The following is a 23439-nucleotide window of genomic DNA, read 5'->3' as shown; positions in this document are numbered from 1 at the left end:
CCAGCTGCTCCTGTCCATTTTCTGTCACTAGCAACCATCTGGACACTTATTAGCACCTCAATGCATCCACGCTGCTTTCCTCCAAAACTTGAATAAAATTAAGCATGTTGTTATAGACTGCCAATATTTTTCTCCTCCTAGCACCCAATAAACATTCAATTGATAATCTGTGGCATAGGTCTGTATTAATAATAATAAAATAATAATGATAATGATAATAATAATAATAATAATAATAATAATACAAGCGTTCTGTTTTCTTATAATTCCAATATTTAGTTTATTAGGCAAAATATACGATCTGGACAAATTCCTTCAACGTTTCGTATTTACAAATTTAGATCACATGATATTTACATTAAAGAAGGACACCATAAACACAAGATATAATAATATTATATTAATAATAACAACAAAGTAAAAAGCCTACCAAAAATGACCCCGTGTCTTTGGGTAAAATTGGGAGATAGATTAACATTATAGGTGCGATTATAGGCTGCACAACAACATCCATTTCTCCATCCACAGGATATTACCAAATAACGCCATTTGCTCTGTACCAACTGCAAAGACTGAATGCTAAACGCTGCTTCATAATTTCTCATTGTCCTTTTTGGGAGGTGCAGTCTTTTTTGTCGTCTTCTTTTCAAGCACACACCAAACAAAAAAAGGAAAAGAAAGATAGAAAACTCAAGCCGAAGAGAGAGCAGTGAGGACCCGTTGTGTAGCGTCCTGTGGACTCCTGGCGCTGGAAGGCAGGGATGATCTGAATATAATAAAACACGATTGCATGAATGATAATAATAATAATAATAATAATAATAATAATAATGATGATGATAATAATGATAATAATGATGATAATACTGATAATAATAAACCTGCGTAAAAAGAAAAATGCAAGCTCAACTCTAATGAATCAAATATGATATCTCTGCCATGGGTGGGGAAGGGGGCTATTTTGTACTTGAAACAGAGGTAAACCTTTTTCTTCCCTCTTTCCGTGAGAGTGCTCCCATGGGCTCCGGGACTCCCAGGGGTCTTTAGCGAAAGCACAGCCCAGACAGAGCCCGTTTTACTCGGTGACTTGATAAGTAGCCACACTATCCCCGCAGGGCAAGGAATTAAAGGGGGTGTGGGATGAGAGTCAAGACCCCTGTCACTCGCAAAGCAAATTGTGCTTTATTTGTTTTACTTTCGAGTCGTTTTTTCCTATCCCGTTGCACATTATTTGTCTGCTAATTATCCGTGCTGTGTATTTACCACAATCTAAAACTGGCTTGCATATTTAATGAAACACCTTCTATTTCATGAATACAAATACTTATAATTTTAGTTGTCACGATTAAATTAGTTTTTGAAAAATAATTATTTTTTTAACAGCGCATTTTTTTTAAATCTCACCTGTCATGAAGGGGTCGAAAAGAAGGCTTCAGGGTTGGTGTTGGAGGTGAATCGCATCGTACACCATTTTCATGTTCTAAAAGAAAATAATATTAACATCAATCACTTGACAGAGTTTCCCTTTGGTTATCCCTGACGCAGTGAGATTATTTTTAATAATAAACTAATGTTGGGCCCATATGTTTATTGCAACGAGTTTGCTGTCAGATCCTATTCTAGGAGTTATGTTGCCATGTTCTCACCTATGTGTTTGGGACTGTCCATTGGGGCCTTGCTGTCTTGGCTGAGGGCCGCAGCAGCTGCTAGTGGGGACACCACCACTGACGTCGGCTGCTGCTGGGGCGCCAGGTGGTGATTTTGGTGTTGGTGGTGGTGATGGTGACTCCCTAGAAAGGATCTCACGTTGAGCAGGGAGTTCTGACCCAGAAAAGCCCCGTTCGTCCAGTTGTGGAACTTTCCAATTTGGCAAGTGTACAGTCCGTGGCTTGGGAGGAAGGCGGGGTGGGCCTGGATCTGAGGGTGAGAGGGGGGCACTGGTCCAGAAGGAGACGTGGGTTTCTGGGCCGAAGAGTCAGGTGTCGTGGCGGTTTCCGCTAACGACCATATTTTGGGCTTATTGTTTGAGGGCAAGGGGAAGCCCCCAGGTCTGTCCGGAGAAAGTACCCGTGTGGTGTTGCTGGTAGCGTCCGTGTTGTCTTTGCAGCCTGGATGTACTGAAATGGAGCTTTTTGATTTGTCCAAGGCCTCGTGGCCCTGCAGGCTGAAGGCCCGTCTTTTCTCCAAGCTGTCCAGCGCTCCCTCTGCGTCCCCATCGCCTCTGTGCTCCCTCGTGCCCCCGTCAGTGGATTTATCATCATCATCCTCATTACTCTGATCCCCGTCGTTATCATCTATTTTGTCTATATCTATGCTCTCCAAGTCAATCTCCTCCTCATCCTCATTTTTCTCTGCCTCGTCCCCGCTGCCGAATAAATTGCCGTCCTCCCCGTCCTCTTTGCTCCTGCTCCCCCATGTCACCTTGTTCTCCTTCTTCAGTCTCCTCCTGGCGTTAGCGAACCAGGTGGAGACCTGCGTCAGGGTCATCTTGGTGATGATTGCCAGCATGATCTTCTCCCCCTTAGTGGGATAAGGGTTCTTTCGGTGCTCGTTAAGCCAGGCTTTCAGGGTGCTGGTGCTCTCCCGTGTTGCGTTCTTAGGTCTGGCGGGGTCCCCGTACTGGAATTGACCATATGGGTAGAAGGCAGGAGAGGTGTGAGCTGCGAAGCTGGCAGGGTGGACGCCAGGACTGTCCTTCAAGTCGTATTGGGATCCCTTAAGGAGGAATAACGGGTGTCATGATTATATTATTATTTTAAATAACTACAAATGTAGCACACGCTTCACTGTGACATATGTAATTAAAGTTGCATGAGAGAAATAAGAATAACTTCCTAAACATAATAGAATGGAAGAATGCTGCCTTTATTGTCACACAACAAACTTCCACGAGTGCTCAAAACTTTTCTCAAGTTCTTTTTCTCTGTCAGAGCAGGACAATTTGGAAAGCAATTACAATAGGCTAAAATCTAAGCTGTTTTTAAATATTGTGATACACATCAACTCCAGCATTTAAAAATAATTATCCCCTTTTTCAGCTGTTTTGGCAAATGTTTTTCATGCATTCGTTAAGCAATGTATTTATTCACATATTGCATTTTTTAAATTTGAATATTATTTTGTTATGATAATTATTTATCTCAGAAATATGCACGGCAGTTTTAATTTACAGAAACACACAAGAGAATACACACATGCAAATAATTTGCCAAAAGTTCAATCAAAACTTGAAAATAACAATTTTTTCAGCACTTAACCACATTGTTTTAATTCAAAAACCTATGAACACCAACGTGGTTGAGAAAATTCTGACATTTCATGGCTACCATTATTATTATTAGTAGTAGTAGTATTTATTATTATTAGTAGTAGTAGTGTTGCAATTATCGTTATTATTATAATTCATTTAATAACAAAATCATCTGAGCTCTTATTATTTTGTCATTGGTTAACGGGTTAAATTATTAAGTATGCTACAAGTATGCTTGTACCGAAGAAAACAATTGTAAATTGCGAAAACAAAACCGTTTGACATTATTTACTTTGCTTTTCTTAGTTTTGTTTTTTAGCAGTTGGTTAGGTTTTATTTTTATTTTATTTTATTTTGCATGGATCTAGTTCATCTGTCACACTTAAAAACAGTTTTGAGTTTACCCCGGGCGGAATTATCGAACATTTAAACACAAGTTCTTACCATTTGTGAGAAAAGAGCCAGATCCGCACTGGTGTAAGGTAGGAAAGCGCTGTAGTTGTGCGCGTACGGGTTGGCGTACATGCCCAACACGGACGTGACGGCCGCGGCGGTGGCTGACGGACTCCCTCCGATTTCGGTGCTCCCTCCCCGGGAGGAAGGCGTTAGCACGCCCGCCCTTTCGCTCCCGTAAACAGCCTGGGAGGCACTTAAGTACTGCGGGTACCCTAGCTGGGGGAAAGACATCTTCCACCGCCGCCGGATTGACGCTCTGCACTGCGCGGAACGTCCACAAACTGTGCGTAAAAAAGTGGGCACGAAGGTTAAAAAAAAAAAAAGAAGAAAAACAGACCAGATGAGTTGAAGGGGAAAGTGTTCAATGCAAAGTTAGAGCTACGACTGACATGCAGCGGTAGGCAGTGGAAACAAGACTCTCTTAAATCTCAGCTTCGTCTCTCTTTGGCTCTCTCAAAGTCCGCTTGGATGTGATGTGATCACCAATTGCGCACAGACTGACGCGCCTGGCCCTGAGGTCTCCAGGCTGATCTCTCAGATACAATTTGAAGTTGAAGCTTTGATTGGCATCCCCTACTTGAGCCGACAAGCTCCTCCTAGTTTGGAGCAATGTGGGATAATGTGAATATGAAGTGAGCGCACATTGGCTGAGGCCGCTCTCTCTCCCCTCTTCCTTGCTCGAGCGCCTCTCACTCCCCCTTTCTCTCTCCAGCCGTGTTTGGACTTATTGTATGTTAAATGTTCAAGCTTTAGAGTCCATTCAACGACGGCTTTGATTGTTGTATGACAACCTGTCGACGCGATTTTACAGCTGTCCGACAGCAGGGGAAGTAAACCCGTTAGAGGAAGGAACTTTGAATACATTTAAATTGAAATCAAAGCCGTCTTTAAGAATTAGTTTTTTGCTTATCACGGGATGTTTAGTTTAATTCCTGGTATTTGACTTATTACAGTCATTTTTTCCCCTCAGGATATAAAAGTCTATTATCGAACGCATTCTCAACTACGGACGTTATATAATTATAGCAACTACTTCAGTTAAATATAATTCAATATTGTACGCAAAATATTTCTTACACGTGCTCAGTTAAAATATGTATTCTGTTATTTTATCATTTATTATTATTGTGTTACATTTTTAATTGACCACTGCTGGAGTCGTCTTTGATTTCTTAATGGTCTAATCACCCCCCCCCCCCCCCACACACACACACCCAACCCACCCCCCCCACACAGCACCTCCTCTTCCTACTCTCGCACTCTCTATCTGTGTGTGTTTTGTGTGAGTGTGTGTGTGTGTTTTGTGAACTTAAAGCAGATTGTTGTTGTCCTTTGTAACAGCAGAGCCACTTCAGAGTTTTTTTCTCTCGCTGCTTTCAAAACGAATGAAAAAAAAAAAGCTGCAGGGACAAACTCAAAGAAACACCAGACTGCAAAGTCTATGCAACCCCCCGAATGCGCGTAGCACCGTTTATATCTGCCGGAATACTTTCAATAGTTTGGCTATAACCACGTGGTGCATAATACACTTAATGAATTAGAATCGAAGGTCCATGAGAGAAAAAAAAAGTAGGCTAGATTTTACCTCCCTCTTGAACCGTTTATCCAATTTCCAGCACACGGGAAAAAAAGAAATCCAAAGTGCGTATGCGAACCTCTTTCTCTGCCCTTTCATATGCCCTGACATATGCGCATTCACCTATATATATATATATATATATATATATATATATATATATATATATATATATATATATATATATATATATATATATATATATATATATATATATATATATATATATATATATATATTTCATTCATATAGCACACGCAAATCCCAAGTGAATGATCTAGATTTAAAAACCTTTAACGAGTGAAGCCCAAGAAGTCACTAGATTCTGATCTGCACCAGATGGCTACGAGTGGATATTGCCGAGCGCCGAGGATCTGTTAAAAAAATATCTGAGGGGCACTGATGGTAATCTGGTAACACATCAGAAAGAAGGGGGGGAATGGCAATTGCGATAACCCGCTGGAAATGTGCGCGGGGATGGGGTGGGGGGCGGGTGGTCAAATATGAAGGTAGGCGTGAAAGGGAGAAAAAAAAAGGGGGGGGGGGGTCTAATAGTTTCAAATTAATTCAAAAATAAAATTTGAAAAAAGCACCCTATCATAATATTTTTGTAGTTGCATGGTTAAATTAAGGCCAAGTATTTTATATTAATACTCGTGACAAAAACATAATAATAATAATAATAATAATAATAATAATAATAATAATAATAATAATTGATAATAATAACAGACCAAATCAAGTTTTCCAATATTCCAATTAATCAGTGTTCTTCCAGCTACTATCGCAATGGAATCTCTCTCTCTCTCTCTTTTTACAACACGTTAAAGATGTGATTACAGCCCAGTCTGTGACAATGCAGAAAATCCTGCGGCTTCCCATATCTGATACTTTTATCATGTAAATCTCCAGGAGGCACTTCATTAGCTGTTATGCCTTAATGGCCACATCCAGCGACTGTGTAAGTCAACCTAATTGTTCTATTACGTACTCAGCATGGAATAGTTCTTATCAGCTGTAATTTTATCTTCTTACTTAAACAATCAAATAAAAAACATCTTGTATAGGTATGTTATGTATTTTTGTTAAGGCTAATATAAAAATCTAAAACATGATACATCATGTTGTTTACAAAATCAAATATTTTTAAAACGTATTTTATTTTGTAGGAAATTCTTTTCTATTATTTGATGTGCTATGTCAGGGGATGTACATCAAAATATTAGCAGTAATTTATATTTTAATATAGTGCATACATCTGTCTACTAGCTGATACAGACACTTACACAAATATGTTTCCCCTACTAGATCCAATAATGCATGAACTCAGGCTGCCTGTGAGTCCAAATACAGACTTGAATGACTCCAATAGAAGTCATAGTGAACCTGTATTACAATAACAGCAGTTATGTTGATGGTTGGCTACCACCGCAGAGGTCAAGGGTGTTTCTGTGAACTAATAACTGTGGTGAAAGATACTCCTTTCCTGCCTCTGGTAGTGCCAAAGTTGAGGAAAGGTCAAGAATCTGCAGAATGTCCCTTTTGTGCCTTTCACATAGATTATCAAATTAAGTGTTGAAACCCAAAGTCCTTCCCCCCTTGAGGAGAAGAGATTAGTTGAAAATGAATTGAATAAAACAAGCCACCAGACCCCTTGTTAGCACTGCTCATAAGTACTTCTTCCAACGAACACATAACCTGCGTCACAGCGACCAAAGTATTAAGCGGTGGGTGCAAGTCAGAGAAGCAGTGGTGTTAAAGTCAGATATTCGATACACAGACAACTGCACCACACCTATAGGTAAGGAAACGAGGAATTTCCTGGATCATAAAAGAGGCCTATTCTGGGTCTCACAAGGTCATGACAGTTTTCACTTGACAGCTAAACACTTGGATGGATTTTGTTACCCCTGGGCCCAAGTCCATGCCAATTTTCAAAACGGTTTGCAATCTTTGTAAGTGCGATGTGGTCCTACAAACAACAAGTACTTTTTAATTACATTTTTATGCCCTTGAAAGCTACAAGCATTTGGATGCTGAGAAATGTTGCCGGCAAGTAGAATTTTCAATGAGGGCTTCCGATGCCACTGGGTGAAGACGACGAGCCCTCATTCATTGGTGCATAGTTACTGTGGTCATGGCATACCCACTTGAATGAATTGCATTGTGGAAAACATGTCAAAATACTCTTGAGGTTACTTCATTGTGGATAAGTATCCGAGATGAATAGCCATCGTAACCACACTGTGGCAGAGTTTTACGGAAACGCCACTTAATTATTGTGGACGAGTGTCATTCTGGCTTCTTTACTGCTTACCATCCAAAAGACAACAGCCACGTATCTGACTTTTTACTTCCCAGGGGGGTTCTCAGAGGTAGGTAATGAACGGGTGGGCCCGGGTTTTGATGTGGTTAGGGGCCAAGGGGAGAGAAATGTGAGAAGGGGTGTTAATTGTTTTGGCTCTTTGGTAGGGAAACATATCAACATTAGATCTAATGGAGGTTAAAGACTCTCATTGCCATAGGGGCTGAAGCTAATGAATAACTATGACTAGCCAAGGAGAGAATGAAAGATGGAATGAGAGTGGTAGAGAGAGCGAGAGAAAGAGAGAAATGCAGTGATTGGTTGCAGTCAAGATTTTGCTGGCGAGCCTTTTAACCATTTTGAGCATTTTTCTTTTTTGCTGCAGTACAAGCCTAAATGACTTAACTTGTGAGAGTATCTGAAACATATTTACCTGTGTTCTAAGCAACACTTAAATCGCAACGCAAGATCTTGGGCAACTTAACCCGTTAATATTAAAATATATATATATATCATAAGCCGTATTATTACAAAAAAAAAAAATCAAATCCACTGGCGGTATGAGAAATCTACAAAATATAAACATATCTACTTGAAAACCTGTTGCAAAAACACTTTGCGTGCATGTGAACTCAGCCGTTAAGACTGTCGATGCTAATTAACTAATTTGGCAATTCAAAAGATAAATCTATTACATGGTATTTAACGTTTTTATTGAATAACCAGCTGAATTCTCATCAGCCACAAGGCAGCAAACCTAATTCTCCCAGTCTATAGTTCAGGGGCTCATTTGAAGAATTCAGCTGCAGATGTATGCAAAGTACAGTAAATGAGCAAGATGTACAGAAAAGACATCGAACACAAAGATAAGCAGTCTCCCTTTTGTTTCGCTTTAATTTTATGCTAAATCTGAAAGAGGACTGAAACACTTGGAAGAGGAGATATTCACATTTCCTTTTCCATTTCAGATTTGCTTCTTCGGTGTGGAGAAAAAATGAGAGCATGCAAATCCGTATTAAGATGATAGAATTCCCATGTTTATTTCCAAACAGTGTTAATTGAATTTTAAGGATGGGTCCTTCCTGGGGAAAAGATTTTTAGTACACTGACGTATTCGTTTGAAATCACACCCTTTGATAGTGGTGTAAAGGATATAGATAAAATGATCAACAGACAGCATGACAAATGGAATTTTAATTAGCTTTCTTTCTTTCATCTGTTATCGTGTTGTGCTGCTTTGCGCGTTGGCGTGCCTTTGTACAAACTATTGGTAGTGGAAACCTGCTGTTTTCATGTTTCTGGACACGCTCTGTGGGATACTTCAACCTTTCACTCCAACAACACCTTGATCAGACTGACTTGGGTTTTGGGTTCTTTCGGGAGTCCTGGGTTGCTTTTCAATGTAGTAAACACACCAGAAATGTACAAAGAAATTAAAGGCAAGTCTTGCAGCAAGTGTTGGATGTTTCTGTTTACTGGAGTTAATGCCCTGAATAACAGCTAAAGTCTCAGATGAAATACACGCATATATTTTTTTTTTCTGAAGGGTAATGGTCCAAGCGATCATCTCATCGAGCATATCTCCTCAGCATCTGTTACTTTTTTAGGATTAGAAAAAATCACTTTTTGAATGATAATGTTACTCAGCATTTACAATGCTGCGCTAAATTTTGAGTTGTAGTGAATCTGCAAATCATGTTTTACTACACGCATGGCTATTTTTTATCATTCCATGTTGTATACAGTCGTTGTGACTGAACACAAGATGGTTGGCAGGCTGCGGCATGACGCTTCACATCACACCCATGTCGAAGCATCAATGACCCCAGCTGAGAGGCAAACCGATGTGGACAATGAGGTTCAATAACAACTGACTCTCACCTCAAAAGGGGGCCAGCTGATCTGGCAAGGGCTATGCTCTTGCATCAGCAGCACTCAGCTGTTTCAGTCAAACATTTGGCCACACCGTGAAATCTGTGGTTAAGGAGAGAAAAATAGGGTTTGTATTAGAGTCCAACCATTATATACCTCCCCTCCCCACACTTCCATCACTCTTGTTACGCCTTTCTTCCTCCCTTTCTACCCCATCCTGTTGTCTACATTTGTTTTCTATACCAATGGCCTGTCCTCAAAACACACACACACCTACACACACGTTTTGTATGAGTAGCGGCAGTGGCCATCAAAGTCCAGATCGATCGTCCTGTGTCATTGTGTGTAGTGGAGGTTATTTAGGTGGGCATCCAATCTGCGCCTGCTGTTGTGTTTGAGCAAGATGGAAACATGGCCGGAGTTTGTTAACACTGAAAGGGGAAACATCAAAGCTGAGACAGAGAGAGGTGGGTCGGGGGAGCAAAAAGTGGAAAGGGAGGGGTGGGTAAGAGCAGCAGCCTCCGAACCCCATGAGTACCCACCAGCTCACTGCCCCGTCTCTCGTGAAATGAGCACTTTCACAGTCAGTTAGTCTTTAAGTAATAGATATATTGAGTTCATCCCTTGTAACGTTAGACAACTAATTTATTATTTTTCCCCTCGTTTTCCTCTCACCCTTTGCAAGCCCCCCTTCCTTCTTTTCCACCTCTCCCTCCTCTCCTACTGTGTCAATTTTCCTTCATTCTACATCAACACGGGATTATGAAGGTTAAATAAACTCTGTGGAAATGAATGAATATTGCCCATAACCCCCCCCCCCCCCCCCCCCCCCATTAGCCCTTCTTCTCCCCCCCCCTCTCTCTCCTTGCCTAGAGAAAAGAGAGGGTCCGGTCCAGGCTATCTGGCAGCAGAATGAATGATCCTATTTATGTTAATGCAAACATGAACGTTACACAGGTTTTTCCCCTGATAAGGCGATAGGTTAATGAAATGCTCATTTCATTTTACCAGTTGTTTTCTCTGTGAAGTTCCGATAAGTAGCAAACCAATGAAGCTTGTAATTACAATCTTACAGAAACCCGGCCAATCTGTGTATAAATCTCACCATCCAATTACAAGATGTAATAATTTTGCAGTCGAGCTGGTAATGAGGTCTAATACTCATGCATGTGATAATCCCCCCTGGATGCTGACTCTATCAGATGTTAGCTTTGTAATTATATGAGCTCAAGAAAAAAAAATCATTATTTCATGTTCAAGTAGAAAATGAGGTTGGTGGGAAGTTAATTTTCTCTATGCTCTGTGAAGCGTAGACAAGAATTTAATGATTTAATTACAGTTGTTAGGCCTTTTTTGCAGGAGGCTTAAATTGAGCTAAGCATTTTTCATAGCCCCGACATCAAGAGTCGGTGAACATCAAAGATTATGACAGCATACAAAATGAGGGCCCATTTTTTTCCACCCTTTTTATTTGTTGCCTTTCCTTTCTATTAATTTCCAGTCATTCCCCTTCTTTCATTTCCTTTCTTTCTTTTCCTGCTATCAACAGCGTAACCATAGCGTCAGGGACACTAGGGACCCGTTGGATAAAAGCAACATCAACAAATATTAACCGCTCTGGCTTTCCCCACCAGCAGCTAATCCACTGTGTGTGAATTTGTCATATCAGATTACTATGACAGTCATGGTGCAGCCCAGAAAAGAAAGCATCCTCCTGTTTCCTTAAAGGACTTTTTTTTTTTTTTTTAACTTCCCACCCTTTCAAATAACCTATGAGTTGTACCCGTAGTGCTCTGATTTCCATTCTATGTTTATGTCACATAGAAACTTTAAATCCATTCTTCAGATTAATCCTTAAAGGGCCTGGCTCCTTTCTGCGCTCCAAAAATGGTTTAAGAAAAGTGGTTCAACTTCATAGTGACAGTTGCTATTTAGTTAGAGGTATGCATGTGTGTGCAGCTGACATATGACATGAAAGAAAAATTGCCATTGTTTGTAGATATTGTTGTTTTTTTGCATCCCTATTTGTTGCCAATGTAGACATGCCAACTCCAAGGCTAGCTTCAAAATAAAAGTTTACCGAATAATACATGCAATGCCTTGGGTTTTATTTTGAAATAGGCCCTTGTAGTTCGTGGTGCTGTAATGCATTTTGTCTTTCATATAATCCCAGTTTTATTTTTAGGCAACAACAGTGTTTGAAGGCTATTAATCACAGTACAAATGTATACAAGATATACTTTTTTATATTGCAGTTAATGTGTTCATAAAATCCCAATACACATATTTGACATTTTGAGATGAATGTCTATTTAATTATTTGTTAATGAAATATTTATTTTTAATTAATTAACTGCGCTACAGTCGAATGAAGGGAATACCAGCACTTTTTTCCCCCAACTTAAAGCACTGATCAGATTTAACCTTTAAATATCACAACTATCATACAGTCTTGTAACCTTGCTGATCATTTTTCTTTCTGCTCGCTCGCTGGCTTTGGCTCCCCCTTCCTCATTTGGTGTCACTAACCTCATCTTTTGACCCTTCTAATCCCCATCCATCTCCATGCTTTCTTCATGCTTGCCCATGTCCTGTTAAACAAGGAAGGTGTTGCAGTGTTGTGACCCACAATTGTGGACAGCTTCACGACAGGTTTTGTGGGCCTTTTTTCTGCTCTGGTGTCCAGTCTGCCTCCATCTGCCACAGCCTCGGCACAGTCCCACTGGGGGAGATGGGGCTAATTCTGCAGTCAATTAGCAGAAGGGCCGCTTTTGTTCTCTCACTGACTCCCATGGGCCCTATCTGCTTCACTGCCCCCACTTCTCTTTTCCATCTCAATAATTCTCACTTTCTGTCTCATTTATTTGTTCACAGATTTTTTTTTTAACCTCACTTGTGGTTGTGTTTATTTTGTTATGCATTTCCCTATTTTCTTTCTCTGAATCTATACGTTGTCCATCATGATGTCTACCCCCTCCCCCAGAGGCCCATCCTTGCTAAATGACCTCTGTGACATTGTTGGCCAAACAGTGTCGCTGGCAATCACTGGTCATAAAAATGAATTCAATTATAGGTTAATTATCACCCAAAAGATGTTTATGAACTCCATTTCAAGTATTTTATGATAAAACATTAGAATACAACCCTTAATGTTTCAATAATATATGTAAGTGTTAATTGTACTGAAAAAAAGTTTGCACAGAATAAAATTGTCTGGCTCCATATATGTTTATACATCCCCCTGTTATGTCTCAACACATTCAGACAAACTTTTTTGGCAACTATATTGTAAAAAAAAAAATACAAGATCGAAATCATTCTTCTCTCTTTTCTCTTTTGATCCATGTTACACCCAGTGGGTCTTACCCCGCTGTTTTCGTTTGGGTTTTACCTTGCCCTACTGAGCTATACCTGTCTCAAGTTAATAAATCATTTTGGTTTTATGAAATATTCAAAAGGGGACGATATCAGGCAAGGCCAGGTTAAAGAATTTCTTACATTTTCATGGTATGACAGTCTGTTCCACATACATCCACACTCTTGAGCTATTTCGTGTTCAGGGTTTTGAGTGAGTTTGTGCGTGTGTGTGGCCAGGGTTCAGGAGGATCGCCCGTGTCACTCTAATAGTCTAGAATTACACTTGTATCAGTGTCACTAGCATATGGGGTCTATGTATACCCTTAGGCCCATCACATCCCCTTCCACCTTCCACTGTCATGGTATTTAAAATGATTCCATTTCAGCCAAGCTAGCTTTGACAGAAAAAGTGAGAGGCTGTGTGTTTCTCCCCTTTAGCTCAATGACAGAGCTGCAGCCGCTTGAGGCGCCTGCCACTGCAGCCAATCAAATGATATTTTATGGGATAATGATGGGAAAGGGTTTGCCGCCTCACTAAAAGATTCCCATCCCTTTTTCCCTTTGTGTCTATCTTTAACCCCAGCGTCTCTCTGCCCTCCATACACTGCTCCTAAGTTTCCATTTATGTTCAATGGGATTCAACTTGAAGTCATTTGAACACATTTTGGAATCGCAAAATCACTAAGCAAAACTAGAGAAACTAATAAGACGTCCTGGCTCAAAGGTCTGCATTTCTTTGGTTCGTAATAATCTAGAATTTTTGCTTTATTTTGTGATAACTGTGGAAGATGCACTCTATTTTTTCCCGGTGGTGAAACTGTCCATTATTATTGACAAAAAGCCTCACTGTCCTGTAAATTCTTGAGATCCCCCGAAGGTTGCTCAATGTGAGGAGACGGTGACGGTCACTAACCCTTACATTGCTTTGCTGTAACTTAGATCCGGGTGTCCCCGGGCATCCACTGTGGTTTGCCTGCCACTTTTATACGTCTTGAAACAGTCACATCATTTTTTGGGGGGGCAGAGAGGGAAGTATGTCATCAGGGGTTGCTTTTGGATTTTTCTTTGCATCCAGAACAATGTTCATTGCAGATGTAGTAGAAATCATTCTTGGCTTAAATGACCATGGTTTAGTATCAACTCAATTTTCCTTTTCTTTCATATAGTTTGAACTCTACCGAATTAATTAACAATTAAGATCACATTATTGTGATTTTTTTTGTTTTTGTTTTAAATTTCTAAAGTTTAGCTTACGTTTATCAAAATTTTTCTTGGGTTATGGTTGAGTTCTTTTGCTTTCCTCATTTCTCTGTATCCAGCAAACTCAATGAATCCCTCAATGAAATGTGTAGTGGTCTCTCAAGAGCCAATTAATCCTTTGTGTGTTATCTTGTGTTTATCAAGCCAAACATCTAATGTTAACTTTTCATCAGGGCTATGTGGATTTCATTTGTCAAAAACATTTAAAAAGTAAACAGAAATATATTGAATAAAATGGCTTACCTGACTGCCATCCCTGAATAAAAGAACCTTTTCAGTCATTCACCCTAAAATAATCGAATTCTGCCAGGGTACATAAACACAACTATATGTGCTCTAGGTTAGGAGAGTAATATGATTTTATTTGCTGGCTGTGAAATATTTTATCATTGTGTGTGAATACACTGATCAGTGTAAGTGGCAGCATACGTCTAAATTCTGCACTTCCTGTATCTCTCTGTAAGTGCCGCAATGCCCCGAGGTAAATTAGGTTTCCAGAGGTTAAACAGCATATGAAATAGTGATGAATTACAGTATCCTGCACCTCACTTCTAAATCTCCTCTTTCCTTCAATTGATTCCCATCCGACATATCCTTTCACTGGCTGAGCATCACAGTTTTTGCTCCCTCTCATCCTCTCTTCTCTCGTGATACCTTTCACCACCCCTTGATCCTCTTTTCTGACACACCCCCACCACCTTAATTCTGCTTTTCCTCATAACTCTTTCTCACATCACATCTAGCCATCCTAACACCCTCAGACAATGCTTTGGCTGACTTTGTTGCTATGTGTGAAACAGTCCCTCTGGATAGAAACGTCAAGTCAGTAATATGGGAACCTGGGTAGATAAAAGGATACGGAACTACGTGAAGTCTGAAATAAAGTTTGAGACAGGTGAAATAGGTGCAGTTGGAGTGTGCAAATCCAGTCTTACTGTTTTTCTAACACATGCTTGAATGGTTGGCTAAGGTTGGATTCAATCGTCAATCCAGAGCCATACATGAAAGGTGCTCTATTTAATGCAATTATTAGCTTTCTTATGAATGTTCCTTCAAATGCAAACACATTCTACCATACTCAACATGATATATTGTGCAGGTTCAACAAAATCATAAAATAAAAGTAATTTAACTTGTTATTTCAATGTAGGTCATAAAAAGTCAATTTGTTAATGGTTTGTCAGGATTGGTTGATTATTATTTTCAAAAAGCCTCATAAACCTTGAAATGCAACCTATAAATGATTGTTTTAGACCAAATGTAAAGCATTTCAGTTTGAATATTATCTATATATTATATAATATATTGAATTTGTCAATAGTTTTTAAAATTATAGTATGTTTTTATGACAGCAGTTTAAGATCAAATTCATATCGATCTTTAGAAACTCTCCCCCTTATTATTTTCCCTTCACACATACACATACATACACAGGCACACACACACACACACACGCGCACACGCACACACACACGCACACACACACACACATGCACACACGCACACACACACGCTCAGCACTACCCACATTCCTGATGGGGTGTTACTTGTGTATTTTGATGATATGAAAGTTGACCACATTTACATGCAAATCGAAGTTCCAGATTAATGTAGTCCACATATGAAGACGAAGGACGACTGCTTGGTAATATGCTATTATGGCTTTTAAACACATTTACCAAAGTTTGACGCTGATTTAGCATGGTCACAGCATAAGAAATTATGTTGGTATGATAGCAACTTGCTTTTCCAATTGGAATACAATTTCATCAAGTTCAACTGTCATTTCTAATAACGACTCAGGTTATGCACACTAAATTGAAGATTCACCTTCTTGCTATTTTCACACCTCAACCTTGGGGGATAAAGGTGTGAATATTGTGTTTACACAGGCTTTGTTATCTGAGAAATACCAAGACCTAATATTTACAGGAGAAACAAAAAGAAAGTCAGCATGTTCATGCACACATAAAAAGTGATAGCTTGTTTTCTGTGAAAATCTGAACCGTTTTACAAGGTATATTTTGCATGTTTGGAAGAATGAACTGGGTTGTGAGAATACTTAATTTCTAATTTGTGCCTTTTCTTATGGGAAAAATGTCTAGTGTATTTTTACATGCTTTTAGCTAAACCACTGATCATGTTCAACTGTAGTCAAATGATGGTTCAACAAATCACAACTTGTCAGTGAAATGTAAACCATTCATTTTTCCCAGCAAAATCTTGCACATCATTGTCATAACAAGAACTGATTAGTTAATTTCTAAAAGTACATTGTTTCATCAAATTTACATTGATGTAACATGTTATCATTGTCATAACAAGAACTGATTAGCTAATTGCTAAAAATACATTGTTTTCAACAGTGCTGTTTATTTTTCTGTATGCAATTATAATGCATTACAATAGACAGTAAATGATTGAGACAATATATTTCTTGTTGTCAGACATGTTCATCCATGGATTGACCTTGGATGATATAAAGGATTCCCGAGTGTATGACTTGTTTATCAGCTACTGTATTTGTTTAATTAATATATTCAACTGTATTATCTTTTGATTTTCCTTTGAGCACAAGAGACACAAATCAAGGGAACTCATAAAGGAAACGGGAAAAACATTGCCTGGTGTCAGACTGTTTTAAAATGTTTAACTCAAGAAAAAAAAAATTATGGCCCCATGGGATTTAACTCACAAATAGAACAATGCATTTGTGTCTGTCAAATGTCTTTCCTTAGTATAGCGAGCAGCCATCATATATGAATATGAAATGTGTGAACACAGCCCAGATTACAATCCAATTAATAACTACTGGAGCCTTTTTAGGAAGTCATTGGGGGCAAATAAAAATAAAAATTACACATATTTTGGAGGGCTTGTCAATTCGTGTAAATGGCATGCTAATAATACATAGGTTGAGGATAACAAGAAAATATACTTGAATGTTCACAAATAATTGCATCACTTACCAGTGTGTGTCTGCGTGTGCATGCGTGCGTGTATATATTACGAAGTTCAAATTGGTATTTCAGAAACTAAATCGATCAAAGATGTTTGTTCTTTGACAGTAAATATCAATTTGAATCGAATTGCACAGAGAAGCAGACAGACTATAGCTGATTGTGAAAGTGTAGCCCCCTATTTATTAACTGACCATAGGGGGTACTGACACTGATTTCCAGCCCGGTCTATAAACTAGTGTGTTTTTTTGCAAATTATAGAGGGCGGATGGTGAATTGTTGTGTGACTTCTGTCAAAAGACCGGGCAGAAGAAGGGCTGATATTCCAAACTCCTTCATTTGATAAATGAGTGCGTATTCAAGAACACACACACACAACAGAGCACAAAGGCTCCACATCTAGTGTTTTTTCTAAATGAGATAGCACTCTTCAGTTAATTAATCTCCCACACCTCATCAAACTAACAGGTATCTAGGAAACGTTCGTTGACAAATAGCCTGCTCAAGCGATGCTGAGATAAAGGGGTTAGATAATGAGTTACTAATCAGCCGCATCATTTAAGTCCATCAGGCCTAATTTTCCTAAAATCAAAATGGCATGCACGTGGAGCTAATCTCCTTATTTCTATTTAGAAATTAATTTCCCAAACCAGAGGTTCATGCCACACTAATAAGGCATGTACCTGCTTACATGTAAGCACTCATTCGAATGCCCCTCCTTTCACTCACTGAGAGATTAAAAGGTGTTATGAGCCATGGAGTGTGGAACAAAGAAAAAGAGATAAGTAGATAAGGACTATACTCATAAGGAACCAAAGCTCCTCGGATAATGAGGTTGACAAAGCTTAGTCGAATTACCTCCTGTTCGTCTTCATTTGTTTTTCTATGAATTTTTGTGGAATTGTTAAACGTGCTGTTTTTTTCTTTCTGAAGTTTTATGAGCTGACAAAATTATGTCTATTGCATTGTATTATGCATACCACCTTGGTGCAGGTGTCCTTATGATGTTGAATGACAAACTCCGGATATTCTTTTTGACAAAAATGACAGCGTTGTAGTTGCATTCCAACTGGAACAGAGCTGCTTGACTTGTTACTGACTGACATTTGAAGCTCTAAACCCACTATAGAGTGTGACACAACCAGCTGCAAATTAGACAAATTCTCAAACATGTTTAAATACATCAAATCTGTCCGCGGTGCTTGACTTGTATAAAATACCAATTAGCTGCACAGGTTGTTGTACGGCTGCAAACTCTAGTTATAAAAGAGAGAAGCATTTGGCAGTCTCAAGTGCTCTAATTGGCTCAGCATGTCGCACTTAAAGATCTGGTTGGTCTTTGTCAAACTGACAAATTTAAAGAGTTAGAGAGTAGTAACAAGTTAAGAAGGAGAGCACATTAGTCTTGAAATGGAATTGGACGCCAAGTTTATCTCAAACGCTTTACGTTTCATTTCAACATGTTTTATGACCTTTTGCTGGTCCCGGTGCCGGCGACAGTTTTTCTTTTAGCGTATGTTGAATGCATGATACAATATTGTTTAAACTAGTACTTAAACCTGGTGTGAGAAACATTTAGACAAACCACCCATTTGAACCAACATTCATTTTAAAATAAATCAAGATCTCATCCTTTAATTCATTATAGCCCAACAGTTTAAAAGAAGACAATATTCCATGGACAAGAAGAAAGGTCTTAAAAATGCTTGCATGGCCGCGAAAGCCCAGAGAGAGCACAGCTAATATGACACCCTAAGGTCTAATCTTCTTAGTGGGGTGGGATAAAATGAGTATCAATTACAGAATCAACCTTTATCCTAATCCTGCCTCTTCCATACCAACACTACTGTACCACACTTTCTTCTTCTTCCCCTCTTTTATCCACCACCATCCCCTTTTATCATTTGATAGCCAGCATTGAGACAATAGACTGACCCAAAGCCCTAAACCAGGTATTAGCCACTAAAGCTGCACGTGAAGGCATTTAATCTTAATGCTAAGTTATTAATCAGATGTATCTGTGAACAATGACCATACCTCATCTTTATTTATTATAGCGGGAAAATAGCTTGTATATTAGTAGACGTGAATAATAAAATGTTTATTGCTAAAAAGCTAATTGCCAAATCCTCTGATTGAGTTGTGGGTTGTTTAAACTGTATTTCCTATTTTATTTTCATCTCGTTGAGTCTTTATGGCTACAATTTAGTATTATGTTAGTGTATCCTATATGAGCGAACCACAGAATGTGTTAATTTTTTTGATTACTGGTCATGCCATTGCGCCAACCCACTTTCAGTTTCATTTTACTGTCTCACACACTTGCTGTTGTTATTGACTGTAGTGGAGTGGGCTCACACGTTTCATAATGCATTCTGAGGTGGTGATGGTCCTTTTAAATATGAAGAAATCTGCCAGTGAGTAACCGGTGTCAGGGGAGTTATTCGAGTGAGAGTGGTCAAGGGCAAGCTGTTGCCGGTCCTGCCTCCACACACTCACATGCACATAGTTTTGATTTATTTTGAATTGAAATGAAAAAGGACACATTTTCAAATATTGAGATATATTTAAAGTATTTAATAATAAGAAACGTAATTTTAGCCACATGGGGTTTTTTTGTTTGCAGAATAACCAAATACTTGATGGTCCTTTCTGGGGTGCAGTTCTCTCTAATTAAAAAGGTTCATTTTACGAATAAAATATTTTATTTGAACAACACTTAATGCTTATTTGTATGTTAAAATAACAGTGAAAGTGCTGAAAAAAGAAAAAAAAAACAGTTTGTGCGCAATTCCTGCATTCTCCAGGGGGAACAGCCTGTCCTTAGCAAAGCAGACTAATGTTAATTCCCTCCAGTGAGCACAGGTCTGACCTCTAGACTTCTTCGGCAGAACACAGACACACACACACACACACCCACACACATACACACAAACACACGCACACACACACGCACACAGACTGCGTCTTCTCAGAAGGTCACAGAGCAGATGACACCAGCCTGTTCCCTGTTTCACTTCGATTGGCCCATCTTTTCTCCTTCATTACCGCACACAGCTGTGAATAAGAGTTTGTGTGTGTTTGTGTGTGCATGAGGGCATGTGTATGTGTGTCTGTTTACTCACTCGGCGAAATGGCTAAGTGCTGTTAGTGCAGTTTTTATCAGTGAGGCCACTGGTGAGACTCTGGGGAACAGACCGGTGCTATCTCTCTCTCTCCCTCTCTCTGCCTTGAAAATTGATATTGAACATGGAGGAGGAGAAGGGGAGGAATCTCTCATGCTGGTAGCAATTAGCTAAAAAAGGATTTGCAACTCTGTGATTCATCACATCAGAGATCGAAGTTCCTTTGTTTGTTTTCCAGCTTTTCTCACTTCTTACTTGTTCACTTATGTCATCTCAAAGTTAGCCCACACAGAAGCCATTATTTCAGCTGCTCTCAATAACGTTAACACGGCAGGGGTCTTGGCAACAGAAATTTATTGAATTTTTGTTTCAATTCCAGATGTAAATATGCTATCTAAAATTAAAAGCCTGTCTCATTTATCTTTTGAATGCACATTTTTCAAGCTTCAGCCAAAATAGAATAATGGGGCTCAATGTTCCAATACTTCTGTACTGAAAACAGTACAATGTAAAAACAACATACAAGTCAAGTCTGAATTTCTGCACAGGAACGAAAATCGTACACAAACAACTCCCTACAACAAACTCAAGGTGTGGCTGTCTGAAACCACAGCGTTTACAGTGTGCGTCACAAATACCAACCAAATGTCAAACTTTTTGTATGGGAAGAAAGTAAACTCTTGCAGACTCACTTTTGAAGTTCATCTTATATTGCGAAAAGACACTTTCATCCTAGTTTCTAATTTTTTTTTAATTTTTTTATGTTTTGAGTAAAAGAGACATTCAAACAAAATTTTAATGAAACTTGCACAGCCGATAATGTGCAATATAGACTGGTTTGGGCTAAATGTTTGTGCAAGTGGTGGGGATGAGGTCAAAATGGCCTCAGGGTAAGGGCATCAGCTCATTGGGTAGGAGGTATGCAGTGTTTTCATTTGCAAGAGAATTCTTATGTTAGGGTAGAAAAAGATGAACAGACAAAGACATTACATGCTCTCATTTTTAATTAAAAAATGTAAGACTAAATATAAGGTGCATCCTTTTACATTACTGGAGCTCAGAGTACATCGATAAAAATAATAGTGAAAATTAAGACAATACAACCTGGGCATGGATTTTTTTTAACTGTTTTGTTTTCAGTAATACTTCATTTGATCATAGATGCTGGGTTTGCTCTAGGCATGGCATAGGATTTTAAAGGGTAAATGTGCTAGTGGTAGATTGGCGTCTCCCAATGTGTCTAAAAATAACTCTTCTACTATACTTTGCTCACAGTGTCTGTCCATCTTCATTCCGAAGGACAACATTTTAGTATAGCTGGTTGCAAATAATGTTTCCTGGGCTAGCAAGTCAGCTATGCATTTCGTTATACAAAGCTATGGAAATAGTGTTTTGTCAACAGTAATTTTGTAATTTCAGTAATATCAATACATCCATTCATTATGAAGACCGCTTAGCCTACACAGGGTCACAAGGGGACTACAGCCTGTCCCAGTTGGCTTTGGTAATTAGGTGAACCCTGAAGTGATTGTCAGTTAATCACATGAAACCACTCACATTCACATCGATGGGCACTTTAGAGTCTTCAGTTATTGTACAAATTTTGGCCTGCTGGAGGGAGCCGGTAGGGAGCATAGTCGATCACACCTTCTCATTTAATTCAACAGATTGCACTAATTTACCACAATAATGTATAGCGATACATTCAATAGTATTGTTGGCTACACATGAATTTGGGCATGTGTAATTTTACCACTGTCTCGCTCATTTGACTGGAATTTCAGTTGTTCATTGTTTTTCAGCATAGATTATGGGAAAGATACTGATAATAAAGACCAGTCAAAGTTTAACTCCACAGCAAAACCCACATAGTACGTATCCCTACCCATAGACGTCAGCAAACCCAAGACAAATGCTAACATGGAAAAAAAAAAAAATGAAAGAAAATCCTCATAACACATGCACATGGCAGCAGGGGATATTTGTCCCAGCTACCATGCATCAACAGTTTAAAACCTGAGCTGGAGCCATTAATAGACTAGGAGATGACGGATGAGTTCATATGCCATGCAAGCAGCCCTAGACAATGGCTCTCGCCTGATGACAGATTGCCGGACTATAACCCAGTTAATGTTAAACTCATTCTTGCTGCTCAATTTCACAAGTCTAATTCTATTCAGCTGTGCTGCAGTGTCCTCGCCTGTCGGTGAGGTGTCGGGGTGTGCTGTGGAACTCCCAATCCCATCCTCCGGTAATGATTCCCCTGCTCTGCTCTATTGTATTGTTTTCTGCATAATCAGGTTGGTAGTCAAGGCTTTAGGTGACACAGCCATCTGTCAAGTTCATTTGCACTGAAAAATGCAAAGGAATAACGGCCAATACTAGGGGAGCGAGGGGAGCTGTAATCAAATAGGTGAGGGCTGTGGACAGTAAAAAAGAATAGGCTTATGTTATTGTATATCTATATTTTTACCAAAGACTGTGCTTGCTAGCATAGTACACTTGTCATGTAGCAGAGAAAATGTTTTTGCATTTTGTGTGATGAGATCTAAAATTAAAGCCCTGCACCATTGTCCATCTGGTACACTGAGGCATATGTTTGTAGTAGAAGGCTTGGGGTTCCGACATTTACATTTGCTTGTGTCGTTTTCTGCTCGCTTATTGTTGGAGAGTGGCAAGTGTTTGTTGGTGTTCAGACTCATGCAATAATCATTTGCAGTTATGTTTGAGTTTTTGTCTGCTCTCATGCAGTCTGCTGTGGAAGTCATGTCCACCATGACCTTAGCCACCTTGATTATTGGAACCCATGCATCTAGTATTGCACTCTCAAGCCAGACGCATTGTTCTCAACGCGGCTCCTAATGTAAAATAGATGATTTAAAACTTTAATGAGCACTGGGAGGACAGTTCGGAAGCTTTATCGGAGAATACATGACACAATGAAAACAATAGGAATTGAAAACCAGTAAAACAAGGATGTCTTGCAAAAATACATTGACAACAAATTAATATAAACAGTAGCTCTTGGCCGTGTACAACATTATCTTTTTGTTTGCAGATATGCAACAATGTTGGAAATGTTGTGAATACAAGGTCTCACAGTAGGCGATGTTGAAAAGTGACATGATGATTAATTTAAACAGTAGGCCAGCATTTACTGGTTTGCTTGTCGTATTACTATTTGTAGTCAACACAATGCATGATGTAGTCTGTCTTATGCCCAAAGTCAGCCCAGAAAAGGCTCAAGCTCACCTGGGATACTAAACATGAAATTTGGT

At 39.2% G+C, this 23439-nt stretch overlaps 1 protein-coding gene and 1 long non-coding RNA gene across 5 annotated transcripts in view; one reads left to right on the top strand and one right to left on the bottom strand.

The window, feature by feature from the left end:
- The window catches only part of LOC148392145 (uncharacterized), a 247396-nt gene that overhangs the window by 109467 nt on the left and 114490 nt on the right, over window positions 1–23439 (top strand). The window lies entirely within an intron of this gene.
- On the bottom strand, window positions 262–4293 carry irx1a (iroquois homeobox 1a). Its single transcript, XM_088388158.1, has 4 exons — window positions 3695–4293; window positions 1647–2715; window positions 1405–1480; window positions 262–766 (listed from the first exon to the last, which is right to left on the bottom strand). Exons 1-4 carry the CDS (start codon window positions 3935–3937, stop codon window positions 691–693), a joined length of 1464 nt encoding a protein of 487 aa, XP_088244284.1. The 5' UTR covers window positions 3938–4293; the 3' UTR covers window positions 262–690.

Source organism: Syngnathus floridae, chromosome 10, assembly GCF_059516105.1.
Source record: "Syngnathus floridae isolate MCC-2025c chromosome 10, RoL_Sflo_1.0, whole genome shotgun sequence".
NCBI lineage: Eukaryota > Metazoa > Chordata > Actinopteri > Syngnathiformes > Syngnathidae > Syngnathus > Syngnathus floridae.
Note: the sequence above shows the minus strand (reverse complement) of the source record. Positions and strands in the feature narration are given on the sequence as shown.

What these genes read in the sequence shown, in the direction of transcription:
- irx1a (XM_088388158.1), bottom strand. Translation starts at nt 3,937, where the DNA reads ATGTCTTTCCCCCAGCTAGGGTACCCGCAGTACTTAAGTGCCTCCCAG. An exon ending in TGGCTCTTTTCTCACAAATG is followed by an intron (nt 2,716 to 3,694) that starts GTAAGAACTTGT and finishes TTCCTCCTTAAG; the next exon opens with GGATCCCAATACGACTTGAA. An exon ending in GGACAGTCCCAAACACATAG is followed by an intron (nt 1,481 to 1,646) that starts GTGAGAACATGG and finishes ATTTTCTTTTAG; the next exon opens with AACATGAAAATGGTGTACGA.